Genomic DNA, 21526 nt, shown 5'->3' on the forward strand with positions numbered 1-21526 from the left:
GAAACAGAAACAAACAGAGGAGTCTATCAGCTCTGAACACCAAATGGCGAAGGCTAGTGCACAGCCTCGCCAGTCCCCATGATTCTCCTTAGCTGGAATTGCCGAGGGCTTGGGAACCCTCGTGCAATTCGGGACCTTTGCCGCTTGGTGAGGGAGAAGAGACCCACCATTTTGTTTCTCATGGAAACAAAATGTAGCAAACACAAGATGGAACGAGTTCGCATAAGGCTGGGCTTTGAAGGCCTTTTTGTTGTTGACCCAATCGGATGGAGCGGTGGTTTAGCATTACTATGGAAGGTGAAACATGAGATTGATGTACACAATTATACTCGTAGGCATATTAACGTGGTGGTTATGGAAATAGGCAGCACCCTTCATTGGAGGCTTACGGGATTTTATGGGCACCCAAATTGGACAAAACGGCATGAATCATGGATCCTCCTCAAACACCTCAAATGCTTTGACCCGGAACCTTGGCTTTGCATCGGTGATTTTAACGAGGTGCTTGATCAATCCGAAAAATATGGAGGAGCTTTGAGAAGAGAGGGGCAGATGCTACAATTCCGTAATGCTCTTATGGAGTGTGGCTTGAGTGATATCAATTTTAAGGGCTCACGGTTCACGTGGAAGAACTGCCATCAGGATGGAAGCTTCATCAAGGCAAGGTTGGATCCTGCTGTTGCAAATGCAGCTTGGTGCAACATGCATCAGGCGGCCAAAGTCCAAGTTCTTGCAGCTGTTTCCTCGGATCACAAGCCGCTTGTGTTAAATTCTGCTGGCTTAGCACCTGCACGTGCTCATTTTTAAAAAAGCTTTAAAGTTGAGGCCAGCTGGATGCATGATGAAGATTACAATAAGATCGTGGAAGAGGCTTCGTTAGATGAAGACAATAATGACCCAGGGGCAGTCTCGGTGTTATAGAAGCTAGCGAAGTGCCAAACCTAGCTCACCAATGCTTAAAAAGAGAACCAAGCTCCTTGAGGAGCTTTAGAGGCACAAAGGGGCTGAAAATTTGGAGGATATTCTGAGGTTGCAAGGGGAGATTGACTCTATTTTAGAGCGAGAAGACATAAAATGGAAGCAAAGGGCTAAGCAGAATTGGTACCAAAATGGAGACCGCAATACACCTTTCTTCCACACTTGGGCAGATCACAGACGGCGGATTAATCAAATTCGCCAGATTAAGGATTAGGCGGGTAGGGAGTTGAAGCATATTGAAGGAATTAGCAATGCGTTTATAGGTTTTTATCAAAACCTTTTTACGGCTGGGTCCACCTCTGGAGTGGAAATTTGCTTGGTAGATATGGGGAGGCGGGTCACAGAGGCTATGAATGTTGATTTGTTGAAGCCATTTGTGGCTGAAGAAATTGTAGTGGCTCTTGGGCAAATGCATCCTCTTAAGTCCCCTGGTCCGGATGATTTCTCCGCTTGTTTCTATCAGCGGTCTTGGGACACGGTGAAAAATGAGGTATGTCAACCTGTTCTTGATTTTTTAAATCATTGCATTTTTTATCCTACTATCATGCTACCTATATTGCTTTAATCCCAAAAGTTAAAACTCCCTCCTCCCTGACTAACTTTCGCCTTATTAGCCTCTACAATGTGCTCTATAAATTAAGTGCCAAGGTTTTAGCAAATAGGCTTAAGAAGGTGCTACCCCACATAATCTCCCTTAATCAAAGTGCCATTGTCCTTGGGCGGCTCATCGTTGATAACATTCTGGTGGCCTTTGAGACTATGCACACCATGGACAAAAAAATGAAAGGTAGAGAGGGGTACATGGCCATGAAGCTGGATATGAGCAAGGCTTTTGATAGAGTTGAATGAGATTTTTTGGAGGCCGTTATGCAGAAGTTGGGGTTTGATGCCAGGTGGATTCACTTGCTCATGACATGTGTCCGTACAGTGACTTATTCCATTCTTATTAACGGGCAGCCTTATGGTAATATTACTCCCTCTCGAGGTATTCGCCAAGGGAGCTGCTTTCTCCTTATTTTTTCATCCTGTGCGCGGAGGGACTCAGTTCCCTTCTACATAAGGCTAAAACTGATGGGAGGATCTCGGGGCTCCCCATTGTTCGAGGGGGAATGAGGTTGAATCACCTTTTCTTTGCGGACAATAGCCTCCTCTTTTGCAAAGCTAATATTCCTGAATGGCTCAATATCCAAGGTATCCTAGCAATTTATGAACATGCTTGGGGTCAAAAGATCAATAAAGAGAAGACTTCCATATTCTTTAGCAGAAATACAAAGGCAGAAACAAAACAGCACGTTCTCTCGGTGGCTGAGGTGTCCTCGACTACCCACTTTGAGAAATATCTTGGCTTGCTTGTTTTGATTGGAAAATCGAAGGTTGCAGCTTTTTCGGGGTTACAAGGCAAAATTTGGGGTCAACTGAATGGCTGGAAAGAAAAATTCTTATCTCAAGCAGGAAAAGAGGTGTTTTTGAAGGCAGTCATCCAATCCATACCCACCTATACTGATAAGAGCCAAATGTTTCACATTCAAGCCCCTTAATTTACATGTTAATTCCTTAGCATTGTTATTTGTTAGATTTTGTTTTGTTTTTGTGTTTCAGGTCTTATTTGACAAACCATTAAAAAATTGGGTTTAAAAGATCAAAAAGCTAGGCATTCTGGATCTAGGATCGAGCGCAGTTACTCTTGAGCTCGAGCGCACCTGCGCTCCAGCGTATGTAGCCAAGGATCGAGCACATTCCTGCGCTCGTGCGCATAACAGTTTGGTGCGCTCGAGCGCACAAAACTTCGGATCGACGCACTCGGGCGTATATTGCATGGCAGCAATCCTTTTCCAGCGTGGATTTGGTTTTCAGTCTCTCAATTGGACTGGGAGACTGACCTCCGATTTTCTGAGGGTTTCTAGGGTTTTTAGGGTTTTCCTAATCCCTATAAATAGGGCTCTAAACATTGTAAACAGACACATCGCTTTCTAGAGTTAAAATTTTAGTAAATTGTCTGTGGAGCTTAGAAGGTCATGAGCGGCTAAACCCAATTGTGGGGTATTGATGTAACCCTTTCCAAGCACAATGGTTTGATTGTATTTAATTTCTAGTTTTTCAATTTATGCATATTGATTGTATAACCCTGAGGATTGCTACAATTGATTTTTGTTCTTCATATTAAATGCAATTGTTCTTTAATTCCAATTCAATATTAGTAAAATTCTTATCTTGTCTTAGAAATTATTTTACTATTATTGATCTCAAATCATTCTTATTTTCTGTGATTATAAGCATGATGGTTATACAATGGTTCTTAATTGGCATGCAATCAATAGGGTTAGATAGACCATACCTAGGAAAGACGGATCGTACTACACCCTAGTTTAGTGTAATTTAGGTAGATGATCCGTGCCAACCGAAGATGGGTTGTGCTATTCCGTTGATTGTATGAAATTATTTTCGTATGTTTTCTTGTTTAAATTATAACATGCATAGAATGAATTGCTAGAATTAAATATGATTAACCATTGATGTGCGGATCGTGGTGAAATCAATACCCTACTCTCTCTCTCTCTCATATATTTACTCTTTTTATTTTTATGCACTTTGAAATTACACAACAAATCATTCTTTTTTAAATTAAGTTAACTTTAATCTTTTAAATTTTGATAATTAAACCCCTGCAGTCCTTGAGGTTCGACACCCTCAATGTAGCCCTATCCTACGGGATTCGTCCTATTGCGAGTGGTTATTTTCATTGTTGATATTTTTAGTCACAAAAATTACCATATCAATTTTTGGCGCTGTTGCCAGGGACTGCTCAACGGTTTCATTATCTAAATTTAAGGATTGATTTTAGCCTAATAATTTATTTTTCTGTTTTAAGTAGCTAATTTTAATTATGTTGTGTGTTTGGTTTTTATTTTTTATTTTTTAGAATTTGCAAACAGGTCCGTAGCTGCCTTCTCTGCGACTGCGATCGAGCGCACGGACATAATTCAGTGTTGTGCAAATATCTACCTAAATTAATAGGTAAATAATTGTACGTTTTACCTGCAAGTGCACAAGGTCAACATAGTAGTATATGGAGCAAGTATAGGATCATTCCCACGAGGATTGCTAAATTTCCGTTTAAAAATAAATTCCTTAAGTAGAATAGAGATTGATTAAGTTGATAATAATAAAAAGGTAGGGCTTTGATATCCACTGCCAATTATATTTAGCTAATATATCAATATGCCAATGTTTTGATCATATTATAAATATCTAATGTTTGTAAACCTAAGGGCATTGGTGTCTACTCCTTAAGCTATTGATTTCTCTAAGCAACGAATTAGGCATGGGTGTCTACTATAATTATTTTCTTTCTTAAAGGATTTAGCATGGGTGTCTACTAAGTTGTTCTTTGAGAAAGCATAAAAACTGTGAAAATCAACAAACACATGAGGCCTAGGGCATGGGTGTCTACTCCCGGTTCCCCATGTTGATTAACCCAAGAACCCGGTGTGGATTACTTTCGTTACTTATGTTAAACCCAGGACTCAGTCATCCAAATTGATCTAACTAACTAGTCCATACCACATGCACACGTTGATCAGGCACACACATTTGAGGAATTCATGAAACTAGGTATTAATCAAGTTAGATATCATAACATGTTCATCACAAAGGGGCCAATATTGAAATATTAAATAAACATAACTAGGGCTTCAATCTAACCCTACTAATAAATTAGCTACATATAAAATTAATGTTAAACATCTTAATAAAAGAAAAGAAAAGAATAAGCCCGAGACTTGAACTTCAAGAGCTCCTTTTCTTCTCCTTCCAAGTGTACCAATTCTAGAGGCTTAAGGGTTTATTTATAGGCTTTAGAAGTCCTAGACAAAGTAGTAAACTTAGAGAATTCGTACGGTTTTGAGACCTATTACAAATTGGAATTGGAAAACCCTAATATGGAAATATTGTCAATCCAGCCGTCACTTGATAAGTCTTCTGTGCACGGGTGCGCTCGATCGCAGTCCGTGTGCGCTCGATCGCATGTCTGCAATCGTTCCTTCTTTTGGCATGCGCTCAATCGCTCCTGGCCTATTTGCTACTATGTCCTCTCGGGTATTGCGCTCGATCGCAGGTACCCTACGATTGATCGCAGTACCAGGGAGCTCCAATTGTCTTCATTTCCTCTTTTGAGCTCAAATTACCTAGTTACACTTCTTTTTCTTCCAAAAGCCTATAAAAGTATGAAAAACACAAAAATGAATTAAAATCGCCTAATTAAGTAAAACCAAAGGAATAAAATACGCAAGTTAAGGGCTGAAAATATGAATATTTTAGCACTTATCATTCAGCAGGAATCAAGCCAGCAACGCTCGAGCCTTCCCCTCCTGCGCTCGCACCCATCTGCAACAGTACGCTCGAGCGCACCCTGCCGTGCAATCGAGCGCACTTGCGACAACCTTCATCCAAAATCCCAGCGCATCTAAGGGCCGTTTGTGAGCTTTACTTTTCTACTTTTGCTTAGTTTTTCTTTATTTTCGGTTTGGTTTATGCTCGGTCGCCATTCTTTGTCTTTTCCATTAATTTCTTGCGACCTTGAAATTGAATGCACTCTTAGACAAATTAGATCCCAAAGGACCCTTAATTTGCTAGAAGAGCGTTCTACTGAGACCATGGGAGACGGTAACCATGTAGCTTTGCAAGATCATTATCTTCCTACCACTTACACTACTACCACATGTCTCTGGCTACCGGAAATTACGACAACCCATTATGAAATTAAGCCCAGCACTATACGAAGTTTACCTTCTTTCCTAGGGCTTAGCACTGAAAATCCTTATGACATCCTCAGTGATTTCGAAGCAATTTGTGATACCACTAAAATGAATGGATTCACTGAGGATGCCCTAAGGATGCGTCTTTTTCCTTTCTCCCTCAAGGAAAAAGCCAAACATTGGTTCCAGTCCTTAACACCCAACTCTATCACTTATTGGGCTCAATTGCAACAAGAATTTCTTAAGAAGTATTACCCCATAGTAATGACCAATGACACTAGGAGAGCTATCACTACCTTCTTCCAATATGAGGGAGAAGATTTCCATGAGACTTGGGATAGGCTGCAGAGCTTGCTTCGATCATGTCCACACCACGCTGTCTCGAAATGGCAGCTAGTGCAGTGTTTTTATGATGGCCTGACCGAGTCCAATAGAAAAAATGGTGGATGCATCATGTGGGGGATCTTTCATGTTAAAAAGCGAAGATGAAGCATGGGCTATGTTTGAAAATTTGAGTAACAATTCTCTTCAATAGGTTTCCACGAGACGAAGGGCATTAGCACCTAAAGCACTCAAGACAGAGAGTTTGTATGAGGCAGGCCATTCCCCAAACATGGCTAACCAAGTAGTTGAGGCTATCACCTAGAAGCTAGACCAGTGGATGATTGCTGGTTTTGCTCCTAATGCTGCTCACACGCACACACTACCTGAACCATGTTCATTTTGTTCCAATCCTATGCATCAGGTTAATAACTGCCCTGTTACTGGAAATTATACTGATATTGCTAATGAGCAGGTTAATGCAGCTTTCTCCAGACCGGGTAATGATCCGTACTCCAATTCCTACAACCCCGGGTGGAGAAATCATCCAAATTTCTCATGGAAGAATCCAAATTTGGTCAACTCAGCCCGAGAACCACACAATCTTGCTCAATCCAACAGGCAGCCCTATCAACCTCATTCCACTTACCGGCCTCCACAGCAGTAATACCAGGCCACATATTCTAATTTTGAGGATCGGGTGCTCAAAATGATGAGTGAGCTGGTGGGCGAGATAAAGCAGACAGTCAAATCTCAGGAGGAAATAGTAAACTCACACTCTCAATCCATTGCCAAGCTAGAAGCTTAAGTCGGACAACTTGCCAACACCCTCAACAGAAGGGACGGAGGAAAGCTTCCGAGTCAGCCGGTGGTAAATCCTAAGGGGTACTATATGGTAGATGAGGGCACTTCATACCATCAGCAAGTTGAAGCCATCACCACCTTGAGAGCAGAAGAATAGTTGACAATCATATGGAGGAAAAGAAGGATGAGCACACGGAGGTTGCACAGAATCTGCAGAATGATAAATGCAAGCAAGTAAGCAATGAGGCTTCGTCATCAGTAGCTCCCACTCCAGAGATTCTATATGAGCCACGGGCCCCCTTCCTAGAATGTCTTAAAGCACCGTCCCACTTTGGGAAACAAGGAGAGAAAATATAAGGATGGATGGAGATGTTCAAACAGGTAAAAATCAATCTCCCTCTTCTTGATGCCATCGCACAAGTGTCTGCCTATGCCAAGTTCCTTAAAGACTTGTGTACTCAAAAGAGGAAGACCAGAAATAACATCCCCAAGAAAGTCCTTCTGACTGAGCAAGTGAGTTCCCTGATTAATCACAACACTCCTCCAAAGTTCAAGGACCCCGGGGCCCTTACAATTTCATGCATCATCAGAAAAAGGAAAATTGATAAGGCACTCTTAGATATAGGAGCTGGTGTGAATTTACTTCCATATTCAGTATATCAGTAGCTCGGCCTAGTGGAGCTGAAGCCCACTATAGTGATTCTACAACTAGCTGATTATTCGATTAAGAAGCCTAGAGGGATTGTAGAAGATGTGATCATCCAGGTGGATAAATGTTTCTTCCCATTCAACTTTATAGTGCTTGACACCGATCCTGTACCCAATCCTGAGAAGCTGGTTCCTGTCATCCTTAGGGGTCCTTTCTTAGCCACAGCGAATGGTTGTATCAATTGTCAAACTGGAGTCATGGAGATCTCATTTGGCAATATGAAGGTTCGGTTGAATATCTTTACTGCATTTCAGCATGCTCCCGATCAGAATGAGTGTTTCTTTTTGGACAGCATTGAAGAATATGTAGAAGATTCACTACCTAGTCTCTTGACAAAGGATCCAGTGGAAGCCTGCCTGAATTACTTCGACTTTGAAGAATTCAACACCGACCAGTACATCAAAGTGGTCCATGATTTGCTAGAAACAACCTGAATTACTTCGACTTTGAAGAATTCAACACCGACCAGTGCATCAAAGAGGTCCATGATTTGCTAGAACTAGCGCAAGTGCAGATTTCCATCCATGGAGAGTAGTAAAGGAGCCCCTACCTGTGACATCGAGGACTCCTCTTGTTCCTTCTCTACTGTCTCCACCAAAGCTTGAGTTGAAGCCCCTGCCAACAAAGCTCAAGTATGCATTTCTTGGATCTAACAACACTCTGCCGGTTATCATTGCTTCCGGCCTACAAAAGGAACAAGAAGACAGTCTGCTCGCAGTGTTAAAGAAGTACAAAGAGGCGATTGGATGGACCGTAGCAGATTTGAAAGGCATCGACCCCTCTATCTGTATGCACCGGATCCATTTGGAAGAAGATGCTTAACCCTCCCGTGAGGCACAACGCCGGTTGAATCCCAACATGAAAGAGGTAGTGATGAAAGAGGTAGTCAAGTTACTTGATGCAGGCATCATCTACCCTATCTCAGATAGCAAATGGGTGAGCCCCACTCAAGTGGTTCCAAAGAAATCTAGCATCACTGTCGTTGAGAATTCTGCTGGAGAGTTGGTTCCACAGTGCACGACCACAAGATGGCGTGTTTGCATCGACTATCGAAAGCTCAATTCCCATACCCGGAAGGATCTCTTCCCGCTCCCATTCATTGATCAAATTTTGGAGTGTCTTGTTGGCCAGAGCTACTCTTGCTTCCTAGATGGCTATTCCGAGTATAATCAGGTTGTAGTTGATCCCCAAGACCAAGAGAAGATGACGTTCACATGTCCATTCGGCACCTTTGCTTACCGACGCATGCCCTTCGGCTTATGCAATGCACTTGCCACATTCGAGAGATGTATGATCTCTATCTTCTCTGACATGGTGGAGAAATTTTTGGAGGTATTTATGGATGACTTTTCTGTTTTTGGATCTTCTTTTGATAAATGTCTCTATAATCTTTCACTTGTGCTTCAACGTTGCAAAGAAACTAACCTGATTCTAAGTTGGGAGAAGAGCCACTTCATAGTGCAGGAAGGTATAGTTTTGGGCCATATAGTGTCCAAAAGAGGTATTGAGGTGGACCGGGCTAAAGTTAAGCTAATTGAAAATCTACCACCGCCCATTTCAGTGAAGCAGATCCGTTCTTTCCTAGGGCATGCCAGCTTCTATCGGCATTTTATCAAGGACTTCAGTAAAATTGCAAGGCCCTTAGGTAACTTGCTTGCTAAGGACGCCCCTTTTCACTTTGATGAAGCATGTCACGAGGTGTTCCAGAAGCTCCTGTCTCTGTTATCTTCTGACCCCATCATGCAACCTCCTAACTGCTCTTTGCCCTTTGAAATCATATGTGATGCGTCTGACTATGTTGTGGGTGCAATTTTGGGACAACCGGTAGCAAGCTTCCTCATGTCATTTACTATGCTAGCAAGACTCTAATGGATGCTCAAGTCAATTACACAACCACTGAGAAAGAATTGCTAGCTGTGGTCTTTGCTCTGGATAAATTTCGCTCATATCTTCTGGGATCAAAAGGTTATCATTTTTTTTGATCATGCTACTCTACGACATTTGCTGGCCAAGAAGGAAACAAAGCCACGATTGATCTGCTGGATATTACTTATGCAAGAATTTGATATTGAGATTCGGGACAAGAAGGGTACTGAGAATGTTGTTGCCGACCATCTATCACGAATTTTATTTGAGACACCCCAGCCGGTTCCTGTTCATGACTCTTTCCCAGATGAGCAACTATTTAAAATCACTCCAAGAAATCTGCCATTTAAAATCACTCCAAGAAATCTGCCATGGTATGCCGATATTGTCAATTATCTAACTACAGGATGGATTCCTTCTCATTGGTCTAAGCAAGATAAGGATCGCTTCTTCAATCAAGTTCAATTCTATTTTTGGGACGATCCAAAGTTGTTCAAGTATTGTGCTGATTAGATCATCCGCCGCTGTGTCCCTGAGAGTGAATTTTCCAGCATTCTCACTTTTTGTCATTCTCTAGCTTGTGGAGGACATTTCAGTGCCAAGAAGACAACAGCCAAAGTTCTACAATGCGGATTCACATGGCCCACCTTGTTCAAAGATGCCTATGAATTTTGCCGAGCTTGTGAGAGATGTCAACGCCTAAGAGCTATGTCTCGGAGGGACATGATGCCATTGAACCCCATCCTTCTTGTTGAGATTTTTGATGTCTGGGGTATCAACTTCATGGGACCCTTCCCACCGTCTTATCGACATGAGTACATTTTGGTAGGAGTAGATTATGTCTCTAAGTGGGTAGAAGCCATTGCCACAAAGACCAATGATCACAAGGTTGTAGTGAAGTTCCTCCAAGCCAACATTTTCAGCAGATTTGGTACTCCTCGGGCTATCATCAGTGATGGAGGTAGACACTTTTGCAACCAGTTTTTCAAAGCCTTGCTTCTCAAGTACTCCGTCACACATAAGATAGCCACTCCGCACCATCCTCAAACAAGTGGCCAAGTGGAAGTTTCTAACCGGAAAATTAAGCATATTCTGGAGAAGACAGTTAGGCCAGACCGAAAGGATTGGTCCTTGCGCCTCAATGATGCACTATGGGCCTACCGCACAGCTTACAAAACCCACATTGGAATGTCGCCCTATAGGCTGGTATATGGCAAGGCATGTCACCTCCCTGTGGAATTAGAACACAAGGCTCTGTGGGCGATTAAGCAGTTCAATTTCGACATGCAAGTAGCCGGGCCCCACCGGAAACTTCAGTTGACAGAGTTGGGGGAGCTGCGGCGAGATGCATATGATAGTGCTCACCTTTACAAGGAGCAGACTAAGGCTTTTCATGACAAACATATCTTGCCCAAGACATTTATGCCGGACCAGGAAGTATGACTCTTCAATTCCAAACTCCAGCTTTTCCATGGGAAGCTCCTCTCCCGATGGGACGGCCCCTTCATAGTCACCTCGGTGTCGCCCCATGGCATCGTCGATTTTTAGGACCCAAAGGATGGCTCCTGTTCAAGGTCAACGGTCAAAGGTTGAAGCCCTGAATCTAGAACTTCGAGCCAGGTACAGACTTGGAATCCGTCAATTTGGCGAATCCCGTCTATTTCTTTTGATTGAGGCACTGGTACTCTGGGCTCGAGCGCACCCACTGTGCGCTCTATCCCAGAACACGGGCCTGCGCTCGAGCCCACCCTGAGTGGGATCGAGCGCAGCGGCTCCACACTGACACACACTTGCACGAATGCCCTCGAGCGCACCTTCAGAAGCGTTCGAGCGTGCCCCCGCCCATCCATTCAACCCTCTGTGCAAGTGCCATCGAGCGCAAGCTAGTGCCACTTGAGCGCACTCGTTCAGAGGGCTCACGTGACCTTTTTAGATCACGCCCCCTTTCTTTCCCCCATTTCCCCCCCAAGCGCCGCATACCCAAGCATCCGAATACCCCTGCACCCCATCACCGCCGCACTGCCATCACCCACCACTGCATCTCCACCACCACCAATCACCACCCCATCCCCGTCCACTCTTCTCTCCCCCATCCCACCTTCCTCAAACTCCCTACCATGCCCAATTTTTCCCATTTTTTTTGTGGAAATAGCAGTCCGTGGGTGCTCCTCCACACACGGCTTGCTCTGTGTTGTGTATTTTTCCTTTTGCAGGAGGTTAGGCAGCTGAGTATGGTGGTTCTCTACCACTTCCCTTTTGAGTTGCCCACCAGGTGTTCGACAAAAAGCCTCAATGAAGCAACATCATGCTTCAGGCAGCCGCTTCCACCTCCCGGTCTTCCCCCGCTCAGGATACCACCCCTAAAGCTCCATCCCAACCGTTACCACGCCGTGGGAAGCAGTGGAAGCTTATTTTGGAAACGTCGTTTGCCATTGACACCGTCTTCCAAAGCCTCCAAGCAACAAGTGGGCGGTCAAAGAATGCAAACGCCGCGGCCTCACAGCACTGTTCTAGCCAGTCAGGACCGTTGCTTACGAAGGCCTGGTCCGAGAATTTTATGCCCATCTCACATTTGATTATACTCGGCCGGGCATCCTCTCTTCATCGGTGGCGGGCATGGACGTTGAACTGACCATCGACGACATTGCTGCTGCTTTGCAATGTTCTCATGCTTGCCCGTCTGATATTTTGGCTCGGGATGGCTCCCGTCAGTACTCAGACCTACCATCCAATCTTACACAGAAATTCCACAGAAAGTTGTGGCGGCGCGTGGGGTCTCCTGGTGGGGCGTGCTTTCTACAGGCCAGTAGATCGGCAGCCTCCGATCTGGATTTTGGCGGTATTTTTCTGAAAAACGGTTGACTAGGCGGCACGTGGCGGCCGGTGGTGGCGCGTGAGGCGCGTGAACAGTGACACAGACACTTACGACGGCGCATGAGAGCGCGTTGAACTTCAGAACGACGATCTAAAAACTCCACAGGATAGATCAGACCTTTTTGTGCCTGTTGGTATAATAATTATACCAAAACAAGATCGAAAAAGCCTTTGAATTGCGTGAAGAACGTACTGACTTCCTACTTCTCTAGACAAGGCCAAAACTTGGCTCTGATACCATGTTTAAATAAACTAGAGAATATAGGGATGAAACTAAATACTATATTTCTATGTGTTTTGAACTGTATACAAACAGCCCTATTTATAGTTGAATAAGGCCACATAAACTAGGAAATACAATCACGAAATTAATGTACAATATTGCAGAATAATATCAAAATATATATACAGGGAAAATATATCAAATCAGCAATTATGGTGAATATCAAAATATATTCTGAATATATTATATATTCTGAATATATTCTAACATAAGGCAATTAAGTTAATTACCCGGTCGACTAGCAATTGATGATCTCGCTCTCACAACACCGGGACACTCGGTGTCATGTGGAGTACACATGCTTACGTTTCTCGTTCCTTAGCTCGCCAACAAAGTTTCCATCAATTTACATACCATGACATAGACAAATGTTAACGCGGCAATCTGTTTGTTTTGTTTGGAAATCTTTTGGTCTTGTTCATTTATACGCTCAAGTGGTGCAAGGACTTGTGTAGCTGAGGCCAATGATCTAGTTGCATGTGTGCTGCCTTTGACTGGTAGATGCCTAGGTCCCATTCCTCGTATACGGCCAGTGTATTTTGCCTTCCCCATGACCTTGGCATAAGCGTCATCAGGTGCCCAATTTACTTATCACATTCAAGAAATTAATTTTTTCCACATTGGACATCGTGTGGCAAGCTGCGGGTAAATATATTTTCCCATTGTTGCCGGTGAATGGATGAAGTTTTTCTCTCAACCCCATTTTTTGTAGATCCTTACGGGCTTCATGGTTGCCCTTTGTCTTCCTTGTAATGTCAAGCAGTGTGCTAAGTATATTGCCCATGACATTTTTTTTGCTGTGTGCATCACATGAAGGTTGTGTCATAACAAATTATCTTTCCAATATGGCAAACTGAAGAAAATACTTTCTTCTTCCACCCAACATCAACATTTGTACCAACTATATCATGCATGGTCTTTTGTCTCTCTATATGCGTCATGGTCCCCACATTCAAATAATACGTTTAATTGCTTCAGGATGCCCTTGCCATTTGGCACAACAGGCGGACCATCCAGTTCTTGTGTACCCTCAAAAGCTCTTTTATTCATTCTCCACCTATGATCTATAGGCAATAATCGCCTATGCCCCATATAACAACATTTCTTCCCGTGTGTTAACCATTTAGACCATGTTGAACCCATACAAATTGGACATTCTTTTTTTCCCTTTGTACTATATCCTGACAAATCTGTATAGGCCGAGATGTCATTTATTGTCCACATCAATCCCGATCGCAACACAAAGGACTTCTTCATCGATACATCAAATGTGCTTACCCCCCTACATTCCATCATTCCTATAGTTTTGATATCAGGTGTTGTAAGTAGACATCTATTGCAATTCTAGGTGAACTTAGATCTAGAATAATCAAGGATAAAATGAAATTCAGTTGTTTTATGCATAACCAAGGAGGCAAGTTGTACAGAATCACCATGACAGACCAAGTGTTGTGGGTTGTGCTCATGTTACTGAATGGATTAAATCCATCTAACGTTAGCCCAAGCCTTATATTGCGTGGATCCGATGCAAATTCTAGGTGTTTCTCATTGAATGCCTTCTATGTTTTACCGTCCGCCGGATGCCTCAACGCTCTTGTCCATAGCGTGACTACATTATAAAAGGTCTATAAGTTATAATGAATAAAACTTAGGTTTGTTTAGACTGCTGTTGAAGTACTATTATAATCTTCACGTAGTTAAAGCTCCATAAACAAACAAATTCTAGAAATAATTGACTTAAAAAGATCAAAAAAATTATATCAATTTGATGCTTTGTTTTCAATATTTCTAAATCTCAACAAGTTTTGAATCTCAATAAATCATCACTGACACTACCCTTCTTCATCCCCGTATTCCTCTAATGAAACAACATTTGTATATATAAACTGAAAACAGTCTCAGTATGACAAGCTATCTATAATTGCCTTAACAATCATCCAAGTAAAAACCCTAGAAAAGGATATTTTAAACTGAGTGATCGAGTAACACATGATATTTCTTAACAAAAGAAAAATGCATTTAAGGAAATAATTCAAGAAACTTTTCAGGTAAGTGGGTATATCGAAGAGAAAAGAAACAGTAATTGCATGATCATAGGTGTATTCCCCAGATTATACACCCAAAATACCATATAAAGAAGTTCAAAGAAAAGTTATTAAAGACACCAAGGGACACACATAAAGTTCATTATTAGTACTTAAGATAACACAGCCAGATCACAGAACCATCAAAATACAAAAGCTTCTTCAACAAGTCAACTAGCATCTGTCTCCACCACCCACATTATAGGAAATAGAAGAAAGTACCTTTTCAATTAAATTTCCAGAAATCTAAATTCCTCACCCTTGAAATGCCATTGATTTTATTCCCAACCAAAGGCACCAAAATAAACATATATCTGCATATTTATATCAAAATTTTATGAAGGGACATCAAGCTAATAAAATTCACCAAAACCTAAACCTGTACTCATGTTTGATTCTTCAAACCCAACCTCGCCCCAAAATTAGCTTAAACCCCAACCTTCACCCTTAAATGAGGCCGAGCAGGTAAATTAATTAACACAACCCACTGTCATTCCTAATTAAAGATATTCATCATTTTTTGATTATTTAGTATTGGCAGCTACTGGTTTGCAAGCATTCAATTCACATTGATAAATGAAGCATCCAAACCGCACACTACAAGAAAGAATCGGTATCAATGTAATTAATAAGTTCATTAAAATAAAAATAGAAATATCAAGAATGAGCAGGAAAATGTTTCTTTCTTTTCATTGAGGATAAGAATTGAATCCTTAATCCAAGCAAGCACAAAGCAAAACAGAATATGTGCATGAGGCTCTTTGAAGCATCAAGCAAACTCTTCACAATTATTACTGTAGAATAAAATCTCACATGAAACTAAATCTCAGGAATTTCAAATCCCTTATACTCCTAAAAATCATAATCGAAGTTCAAAATCCCAAATCGACAACTAAGAGAGACAGAGACAAAGAGAAAGAGAGAGAGAGAGAGAGAGAGAGAGAGAGAGAGTCACTAGTGCAGGCGGAATAATCGTTGGCCGGGAAGAGAGAGAGCTCTATCTGGGCGCCGGAAAGAGAGGATATAGGTCGGGGAGATGGAGAGGGGGGGATGGCCGGCCGGTTTTGACTAGGGGAGATGGTGCGTGGGGGCTGGCGGGGCACTAGGTGCCAGAGAGAGAGAGAGAGAGATAGGGAATCGGAGATGGAGAGGGGCGGATTGGCAAGGTAGAGGGAAAATATTGATGGGGATCGACAAAGTACTAAGGGCACTAGGCGCCAGAAATAAGTTCACGCCCCCACCCCTAGGGGTGTAAACGAGCCGAGCTTGAGCGAGCTTCCCTTGTTCAAGCTTGGCTCGTTTAAATTTTACTCGAGCTCGAGCTCGAGTTGAGCTTAAGGGCGAGCCAAAAAAATCGAGCTCGAGCTAATAATAAGTCGAGCCGAGCCAGCTCGCGAGCTGGCTCTTATATTTAATGTTTTTGTTTTTTTAAAAAAAATTTAACTTCAAGTACTCTTAAACGGCTTAAGAAGTTAGTTTGCATATGAGTATTTGCTTAGCCTGGCTAGTCGAGTATGGAGCATGAGTCAATGCAGCAAGGCATTTGGTTTCAAAGAGAGAGGATATGCATCATTTTATAGATAAGTAAACTTAGAGATTGATGTTTTCTTAACAATGTGGAACAAGTTAACAAGTTGCACTCAGACTGCATTGGGACAACGCCCCCTACAAAAAAATATTTTTTTAACGTCTCTCTCTCAATCCCCCTCACTAGTCACAACGGATCTTCCACTTGAACTCTTATTTCCCACTCTCTTACTCTCACTCACCAGACATGTAGTGATAGTATTTGGGTCTGTTTGATTCATCAATAGTTTATGCCTTTCGCAATCTCCCTCAATAGTTTCTGCTTGATTCTTCTTCATTTCGTTTGGATCTGCTCTAATTGAATCGAGGTTTTTTTAATGATTGCTCTCTCTCTTTCATCACGAATGGTCTAGAATTTTTCATTCTATTTATAATTAATTATCTATTACTTAGTTTATATATATATATATATATATATATATATATATATATATACACACACACACTCGAGTTTATACGAGCTGTTCACGAGCTTAGCCGAGTCGAGCCGAGCTTGCTTCGTTTAATATTCGAGCCAAGATTTGTGTTCATGAAGTGCTTCATTTAATATTCGAGTCGAGCACGAGCCGAGCTTATGCGAGCCGAGCCCGAGCTTGCTCGCGAGACGCTTCGCTCACTTAACAGCCCTGGGCCACCCCCCCAAACAAAAATTTCGGAGCGCCCACTCCTAGTCCCTTTAATTAAGGGTGCTTACCAGTCAAGGATGCCTGGCTGGCAGACGTCCCTAATTAAGGACACCTGTCCAGAAGACGCTCCTAATTAACTAAATGGGGTGTGCCCTATTGGAACACCGCTTTTAAGGTGGCATTTTTCTGCGCGACCGTTGCTAATTTTATTCTGGGTCGTTTACACATTAAAATGTCCCTATATAGAGACATTTTATTAAAGCACTCATATTCCAAGCGTTAGTAAGCTTTATTTTTTTTGTAGTGCGTTTAAATTGTGACGCTTGCCAAACAACACTAAACATGAAGTCTTTTTTGCTTACACAACACCTCAGCAATGGTGTCGCTATTGTTCAAACATCACCTTAGGAACAATGACATTTGAACAGTGAAACGCCACTTTTCTTAAGGTGACTTTTTACTATTCAACTGACACTAAAATTTTTATACCATTTTTTTTTTTTTAATATTTCGGGAATAGGAAAAAATGTTTTTTTTAATACTTTAAAAAAATTATTTAAAAAAAAAAAAATTGAGGGATGGCTACAAATTGGAACCACACCCTTGAGGGGAGGGTCGCCAGTGAGCCACCCCCTCCCCCAAGGGTGGTTGTCGATTGGTAGCTACCCCCCCCCTTTTTTTTTTTTTTTTTTTTTTTTTTTTCTAAAAAAGAATAATAATTTCAAGGAGAGGGAGAGACATTTCGAGCTAGAAAGAGAGACATATCCTATTTATAATAGCCAATTTCGAGGGCCAAATTTTCAAAAATGATTTAGTGTCGTTTGAATAGTGTCACTGTTTAAAGCCACATCTTTTGGGACGTGAATAGTGTCGTTTGAACAAAGTTACTGTTCAAAACCACAACTTCTGGCGCGTGAATAGTGTCATTTGAATAATATTACTGTTCAAACCACACATTTTAACTCGTGAATAGTATCGTTTAGTGATGTTTTTCGCAAAAAATCCTATCTCAAAACGTCATTAACCCCTCTTTTTTTTTGTAGTGAGCTAAAGTAGAACCATAATCAATTTTTCACGAACACAAGGAAACTTAATGCCTATTTAGCTCTTGAGTTCGCTAAATAAATATCACTTTATACGGAAGAGAAACAAAAGTTTCGGTTATAAGAAAAGAACAAAAAAAAAAAAAAAAAAAAAAAAAAAAAATTGGGTGAGGTGAGGAATCGGTGAAGGCGTTACAAAACCCTAACCCTAGGCGCATGGGGAGAATATTTTCTTCCCATGGCCGTGTGACACAAGGGCAAGGGAGGTAATTTTCCTCCCTTTGCCATTCATCTAGTGAAACTAGGTTTAGTAAGAGTGTGGCACTTGTATTCCAATGCGGCTCCTTTCCTACCTCTTCAAGTAAAATTCCAAATCTATAAATAGATGATTCATAGAAAGGCAAAATCACAATTAGAATTCTACAAGTTCAAAGAGCCTATCATTAAGTTGTTATTGGATTGTCATGGATTGGTGATTCTTATTGAAAGCCTTGCTTTGACACCATTTGATGCGAACCTCTAGTAACAAAATATGAGAAATGATAAATGGAGCGTTTAAGGAAGCTATGACCTCTAATGACTACTTCAAAGGAGCTTTGACCTCCAATAACACATAAAACTGTATTTTGAAATAATAATCAACTCCAAATTTTGCTATCGATAGTTCCCTCTAAATAGAGAAACAATCGACTAATAATTACATAAAAGACCAATTAGGTCTTAACTTCTAGGACTAAGACTCCGACTCTAATAAGAAAAGAATCTTGTAATTATGATCACATCACAAATCTTGTATCATTGAATTTTTTTTTTTTTCTTTTAAGAAAAAAAACAATAATTTATTCAAAAACTATTGGATATTGTCACATCAACGTTATAATAAGATACTGGATTTCTAATATTGCACCACGGGCAGTGACTGGCAACATGCATGCCACATACGCCGGTGCAAATTTTTTTTTTTTTTTTTAATAAAAAAAAAAAAAAAAAAATTTTTTGCACGCGGTGCCGCGTGCTGTTTTGATTTACCCTTGCACCATATATCATTACGGGCTACATGGACTCCAAGCGGGATGCTTCTTTCATTCCTTCTGTTTTTCATGAAATGACAGGATGCTTCTTTTGTACCACAAAACCCTTATCTTTACCATATTAGAATCTTTACAAAATCCTTCCCATATTAGAGTTTCTCTCTAGTAACTGCCAAACATCTAATCAGAGAGAAGGAAACAGATCTTTTACATAAAAAAAAAAAAAAAAAAAAAAAAAAAAAAAAAAAAAAAAATCCAACTTTCAAGAAGACTTGTCATTCTAATTTCTAATCAATTCTTACTTCTCTGTATTTCTTTGATCATCAACAAAATCCGTACATGTCGAACACTATTTCTGCCATGCGGTCGTGGTGGTGGTGGGTTGTAGAGGACCAGAAACACGACGGTTCCAGAGCAACTCTGACTGCGTTAGTCCCTATATTTGCAGTTTTCTGGTTCCTACGGGTAATCATGAAATCGACAAAAGTTGTCCCTCCCCTGCCACCAGGCCCCCGTGGTTTGCCACTAGTCGGCTACCTCCCCTTTCTAGGCACAGAGCTCCATAGGAAATTTGAGGAACTGGCAATTTCCTATGGCCCCATCTACAAGCTTTGGCTTGGGCAAAAATTGTGCGTAGTGGTTAGCTCACCATCGCTGGTGAAAGAGGTGGTTCGTGACAAGGACAGAGTGTTTGCCAACCGCGACACGCCCATAGCCGCCCTGGCTGGCTCATATGGGGGAGGTGATATTGCATTTGCACCATATGGGGATGATTGGAAGAAGTTGCGCAAGATATTTGTACGGGAGATGCTAAGTGGTGCAAATCTTGATGGCTCTCAAACTCTACTCGGAGAAGAGGTAAGGAAATCTATTAGAAATGTGTATGAGAAAAGAGGCAGCCCCATCGATCTTGGGGAATTGGCATTTTTGACTATCTTCAATTCCACGATTAACATGTTGTGGGGTCGAACACTGCGAGGGGAGGAAGGGGCTGCTGTTGGGGCTGAGTTTAAGAGTGTGTTGGCGGAGCAAATGGTGCTGTTTGGGAAACCAAATGTTTCTGACTTTTTCCCTGTGCTTGCGAGGTTTGATTTGCAAGGGATTGAGAGGCAAGCAAATAGGATTTTCTTGTGGATTGAAAGCATTCTTGATTCTGTCATTGAAAAACGGATGAATATGGCTAAGGAAGAGAAAGAAGGGGTTGAAGAAATGAAGGACTTTTTGCAAATTCTCTTGGAGATAAGGGATCATCAAGTTGACGCTGCAAAATTAATAAGCATGAACCAACTCAAGGCCTTGCTTCTGGTATGTCCAACTTTCAACTTTGTGCTCCATCAAATGAGGAGTCCTACACAACTTTAACTAAATCCAGCTTTATAGTTTATAGTACAATTTGGCTATTCTTTTTTATTTAATTTTATTATTGTTGTTGTTTTTGTTGTTATATGATCTTGGTGTCCCTCATGATCATAAAAAACTAACTTTGTTTTAGTCATTCATCTCTTTTTCACTTAAATATATTTTATCGCCTATTAAAAAGTTTTAAGCTTTTTGAATGAGGGTTAACGTTTGTTACTTGCGGGTTCAACTGATGAGTTCCTTTACCATGTTTAATAGGACGTAGTGGTGGCTGGATCGGACACCACAACAACCATGGTGGAATGGGTGATGGCGGAGCTGCTGCAACATCCGGCGGCAATGAGAAAAGTGAATGAAGAATTAACAGAAATTGTGGGGGTGGATAGCTTAGTAGAAGACACCCATTTGCCCAAATTACACTATCTAGATGCTGTCATCAAAGAGGCTCTTCGTTTGCACCCAGCCCTCCCTTTCCTAGTACCCCGTTGTCCAGGCCAATCTAGCACCATTGGAGGGTACTGGGTACCCAAAGGAACTAGGGTATTCCTAAATGTTTGGGGTATACATAGGGACCCAAAGATTTGGAAAAATCCCTTGGAATTTCAACCGGAAAGGTTCCTGAGTGATCAAAGCAAACTGGATTACTCGGGAAACAATTTTAATTATTTTCCATTTGGATCCGGGAGAAGAATATGCGCAGGGATTCCACTAGCAGAAAGGTCTCTATTGTACGTGCTAGCTTCGTTTTTGCACTCGTATGAGTGGAAGTTGCCACAGGGCACCGAGCTGAATCTTGCAGACAAATTCGGTATTGTTACTAAGAAAGCAAATCCAACGCTTGCAATTCCGACACCAAGGTTGTCTAAATCTGAGCTCTACACACAATAATATTTTAAGATGTTTTATTTGTGATGGGCGCTCCTGATGTTTTCGTTTGTATCCTCTAAGCATTATCTGTGTGTTTTAGTGGGTTTCCTACTGGAAAGATGTTGTATTCTTCTGTATGGAATGAAAAATATTATTCATCCAAAAAAAAACAACAAAAAAATCTTTTAAAAATCCTACTTCAGTGGCCCTATTTCAGCCCCTTATTTTTTGTTTTCAGTCTTTTAATTTTACGTTTACAGGAAGAAAAAACAAACAAACAAAGATCCCTCAATGTCGAATCCATCCCACCACATGTGGTGATTTACACTAACGTTAAACG

At 41.4% G+C, this 21526-nt stretch overlaps 1 protein-coding gene across 1 annotated transcript; it reads left to right on the forward strand.

Annotated features, from left to right (window-relative positions):
- The first annotated feature begins 19229 nt into the window (after positions 1–19229).
- On the forward strand, positions 19230–21298 carry LOC132175873 (labd-13Z-ene-9,15,16-triol synthase, chloroplastic-like). The gene is made up of 2 exons (XM_088514776.1): positions 19230–20265; positions 20578–21298. Exons 1-2 carry the CDS (start codon positions 19300–19302, stop codon positions 21205–21207), a joined length of 1596 nt encoding a protein of 531 aa, XP_088370902.1. The 5' UTR covers positions 19230–19299; the 3' UTR covers positions 21208–21298.
- The last annotated feature ends 228 nt before the right edge of the window (positions 21299–21526 follow it).

Source organism: Corylus avellana, chromosome 3 (assembly GCF_965113065.1).
Source record: "Corylus avellana chromosome 3, dhCorAvel1.hap1.2, whole genome shotgun sequence".
Lineage (NCBI taxonomy): Eukaryota > Viridiplantae > Streptophyta > Magnoliopsida > Fagales > Betulaceae > Corylus > Corylus avellana.

Bases quoted from the DNA above. Each gene is read 5' to 3' on its own strand.
- LOC132175873 (XM_088514776.1), top strand. From the start codon at position 19,300: ATGTCGAACACTATTTCTGCCATGCGGTCGTGGTGGTGGTGGGTTGTA. The intron at 20,266-20,577 runs GTATGTCCAACT...CATGTTTAATAG, and splicing joins AACTCAAGGCCTTGCTTCTG to GACGTAGTGGTGGCTGGATC.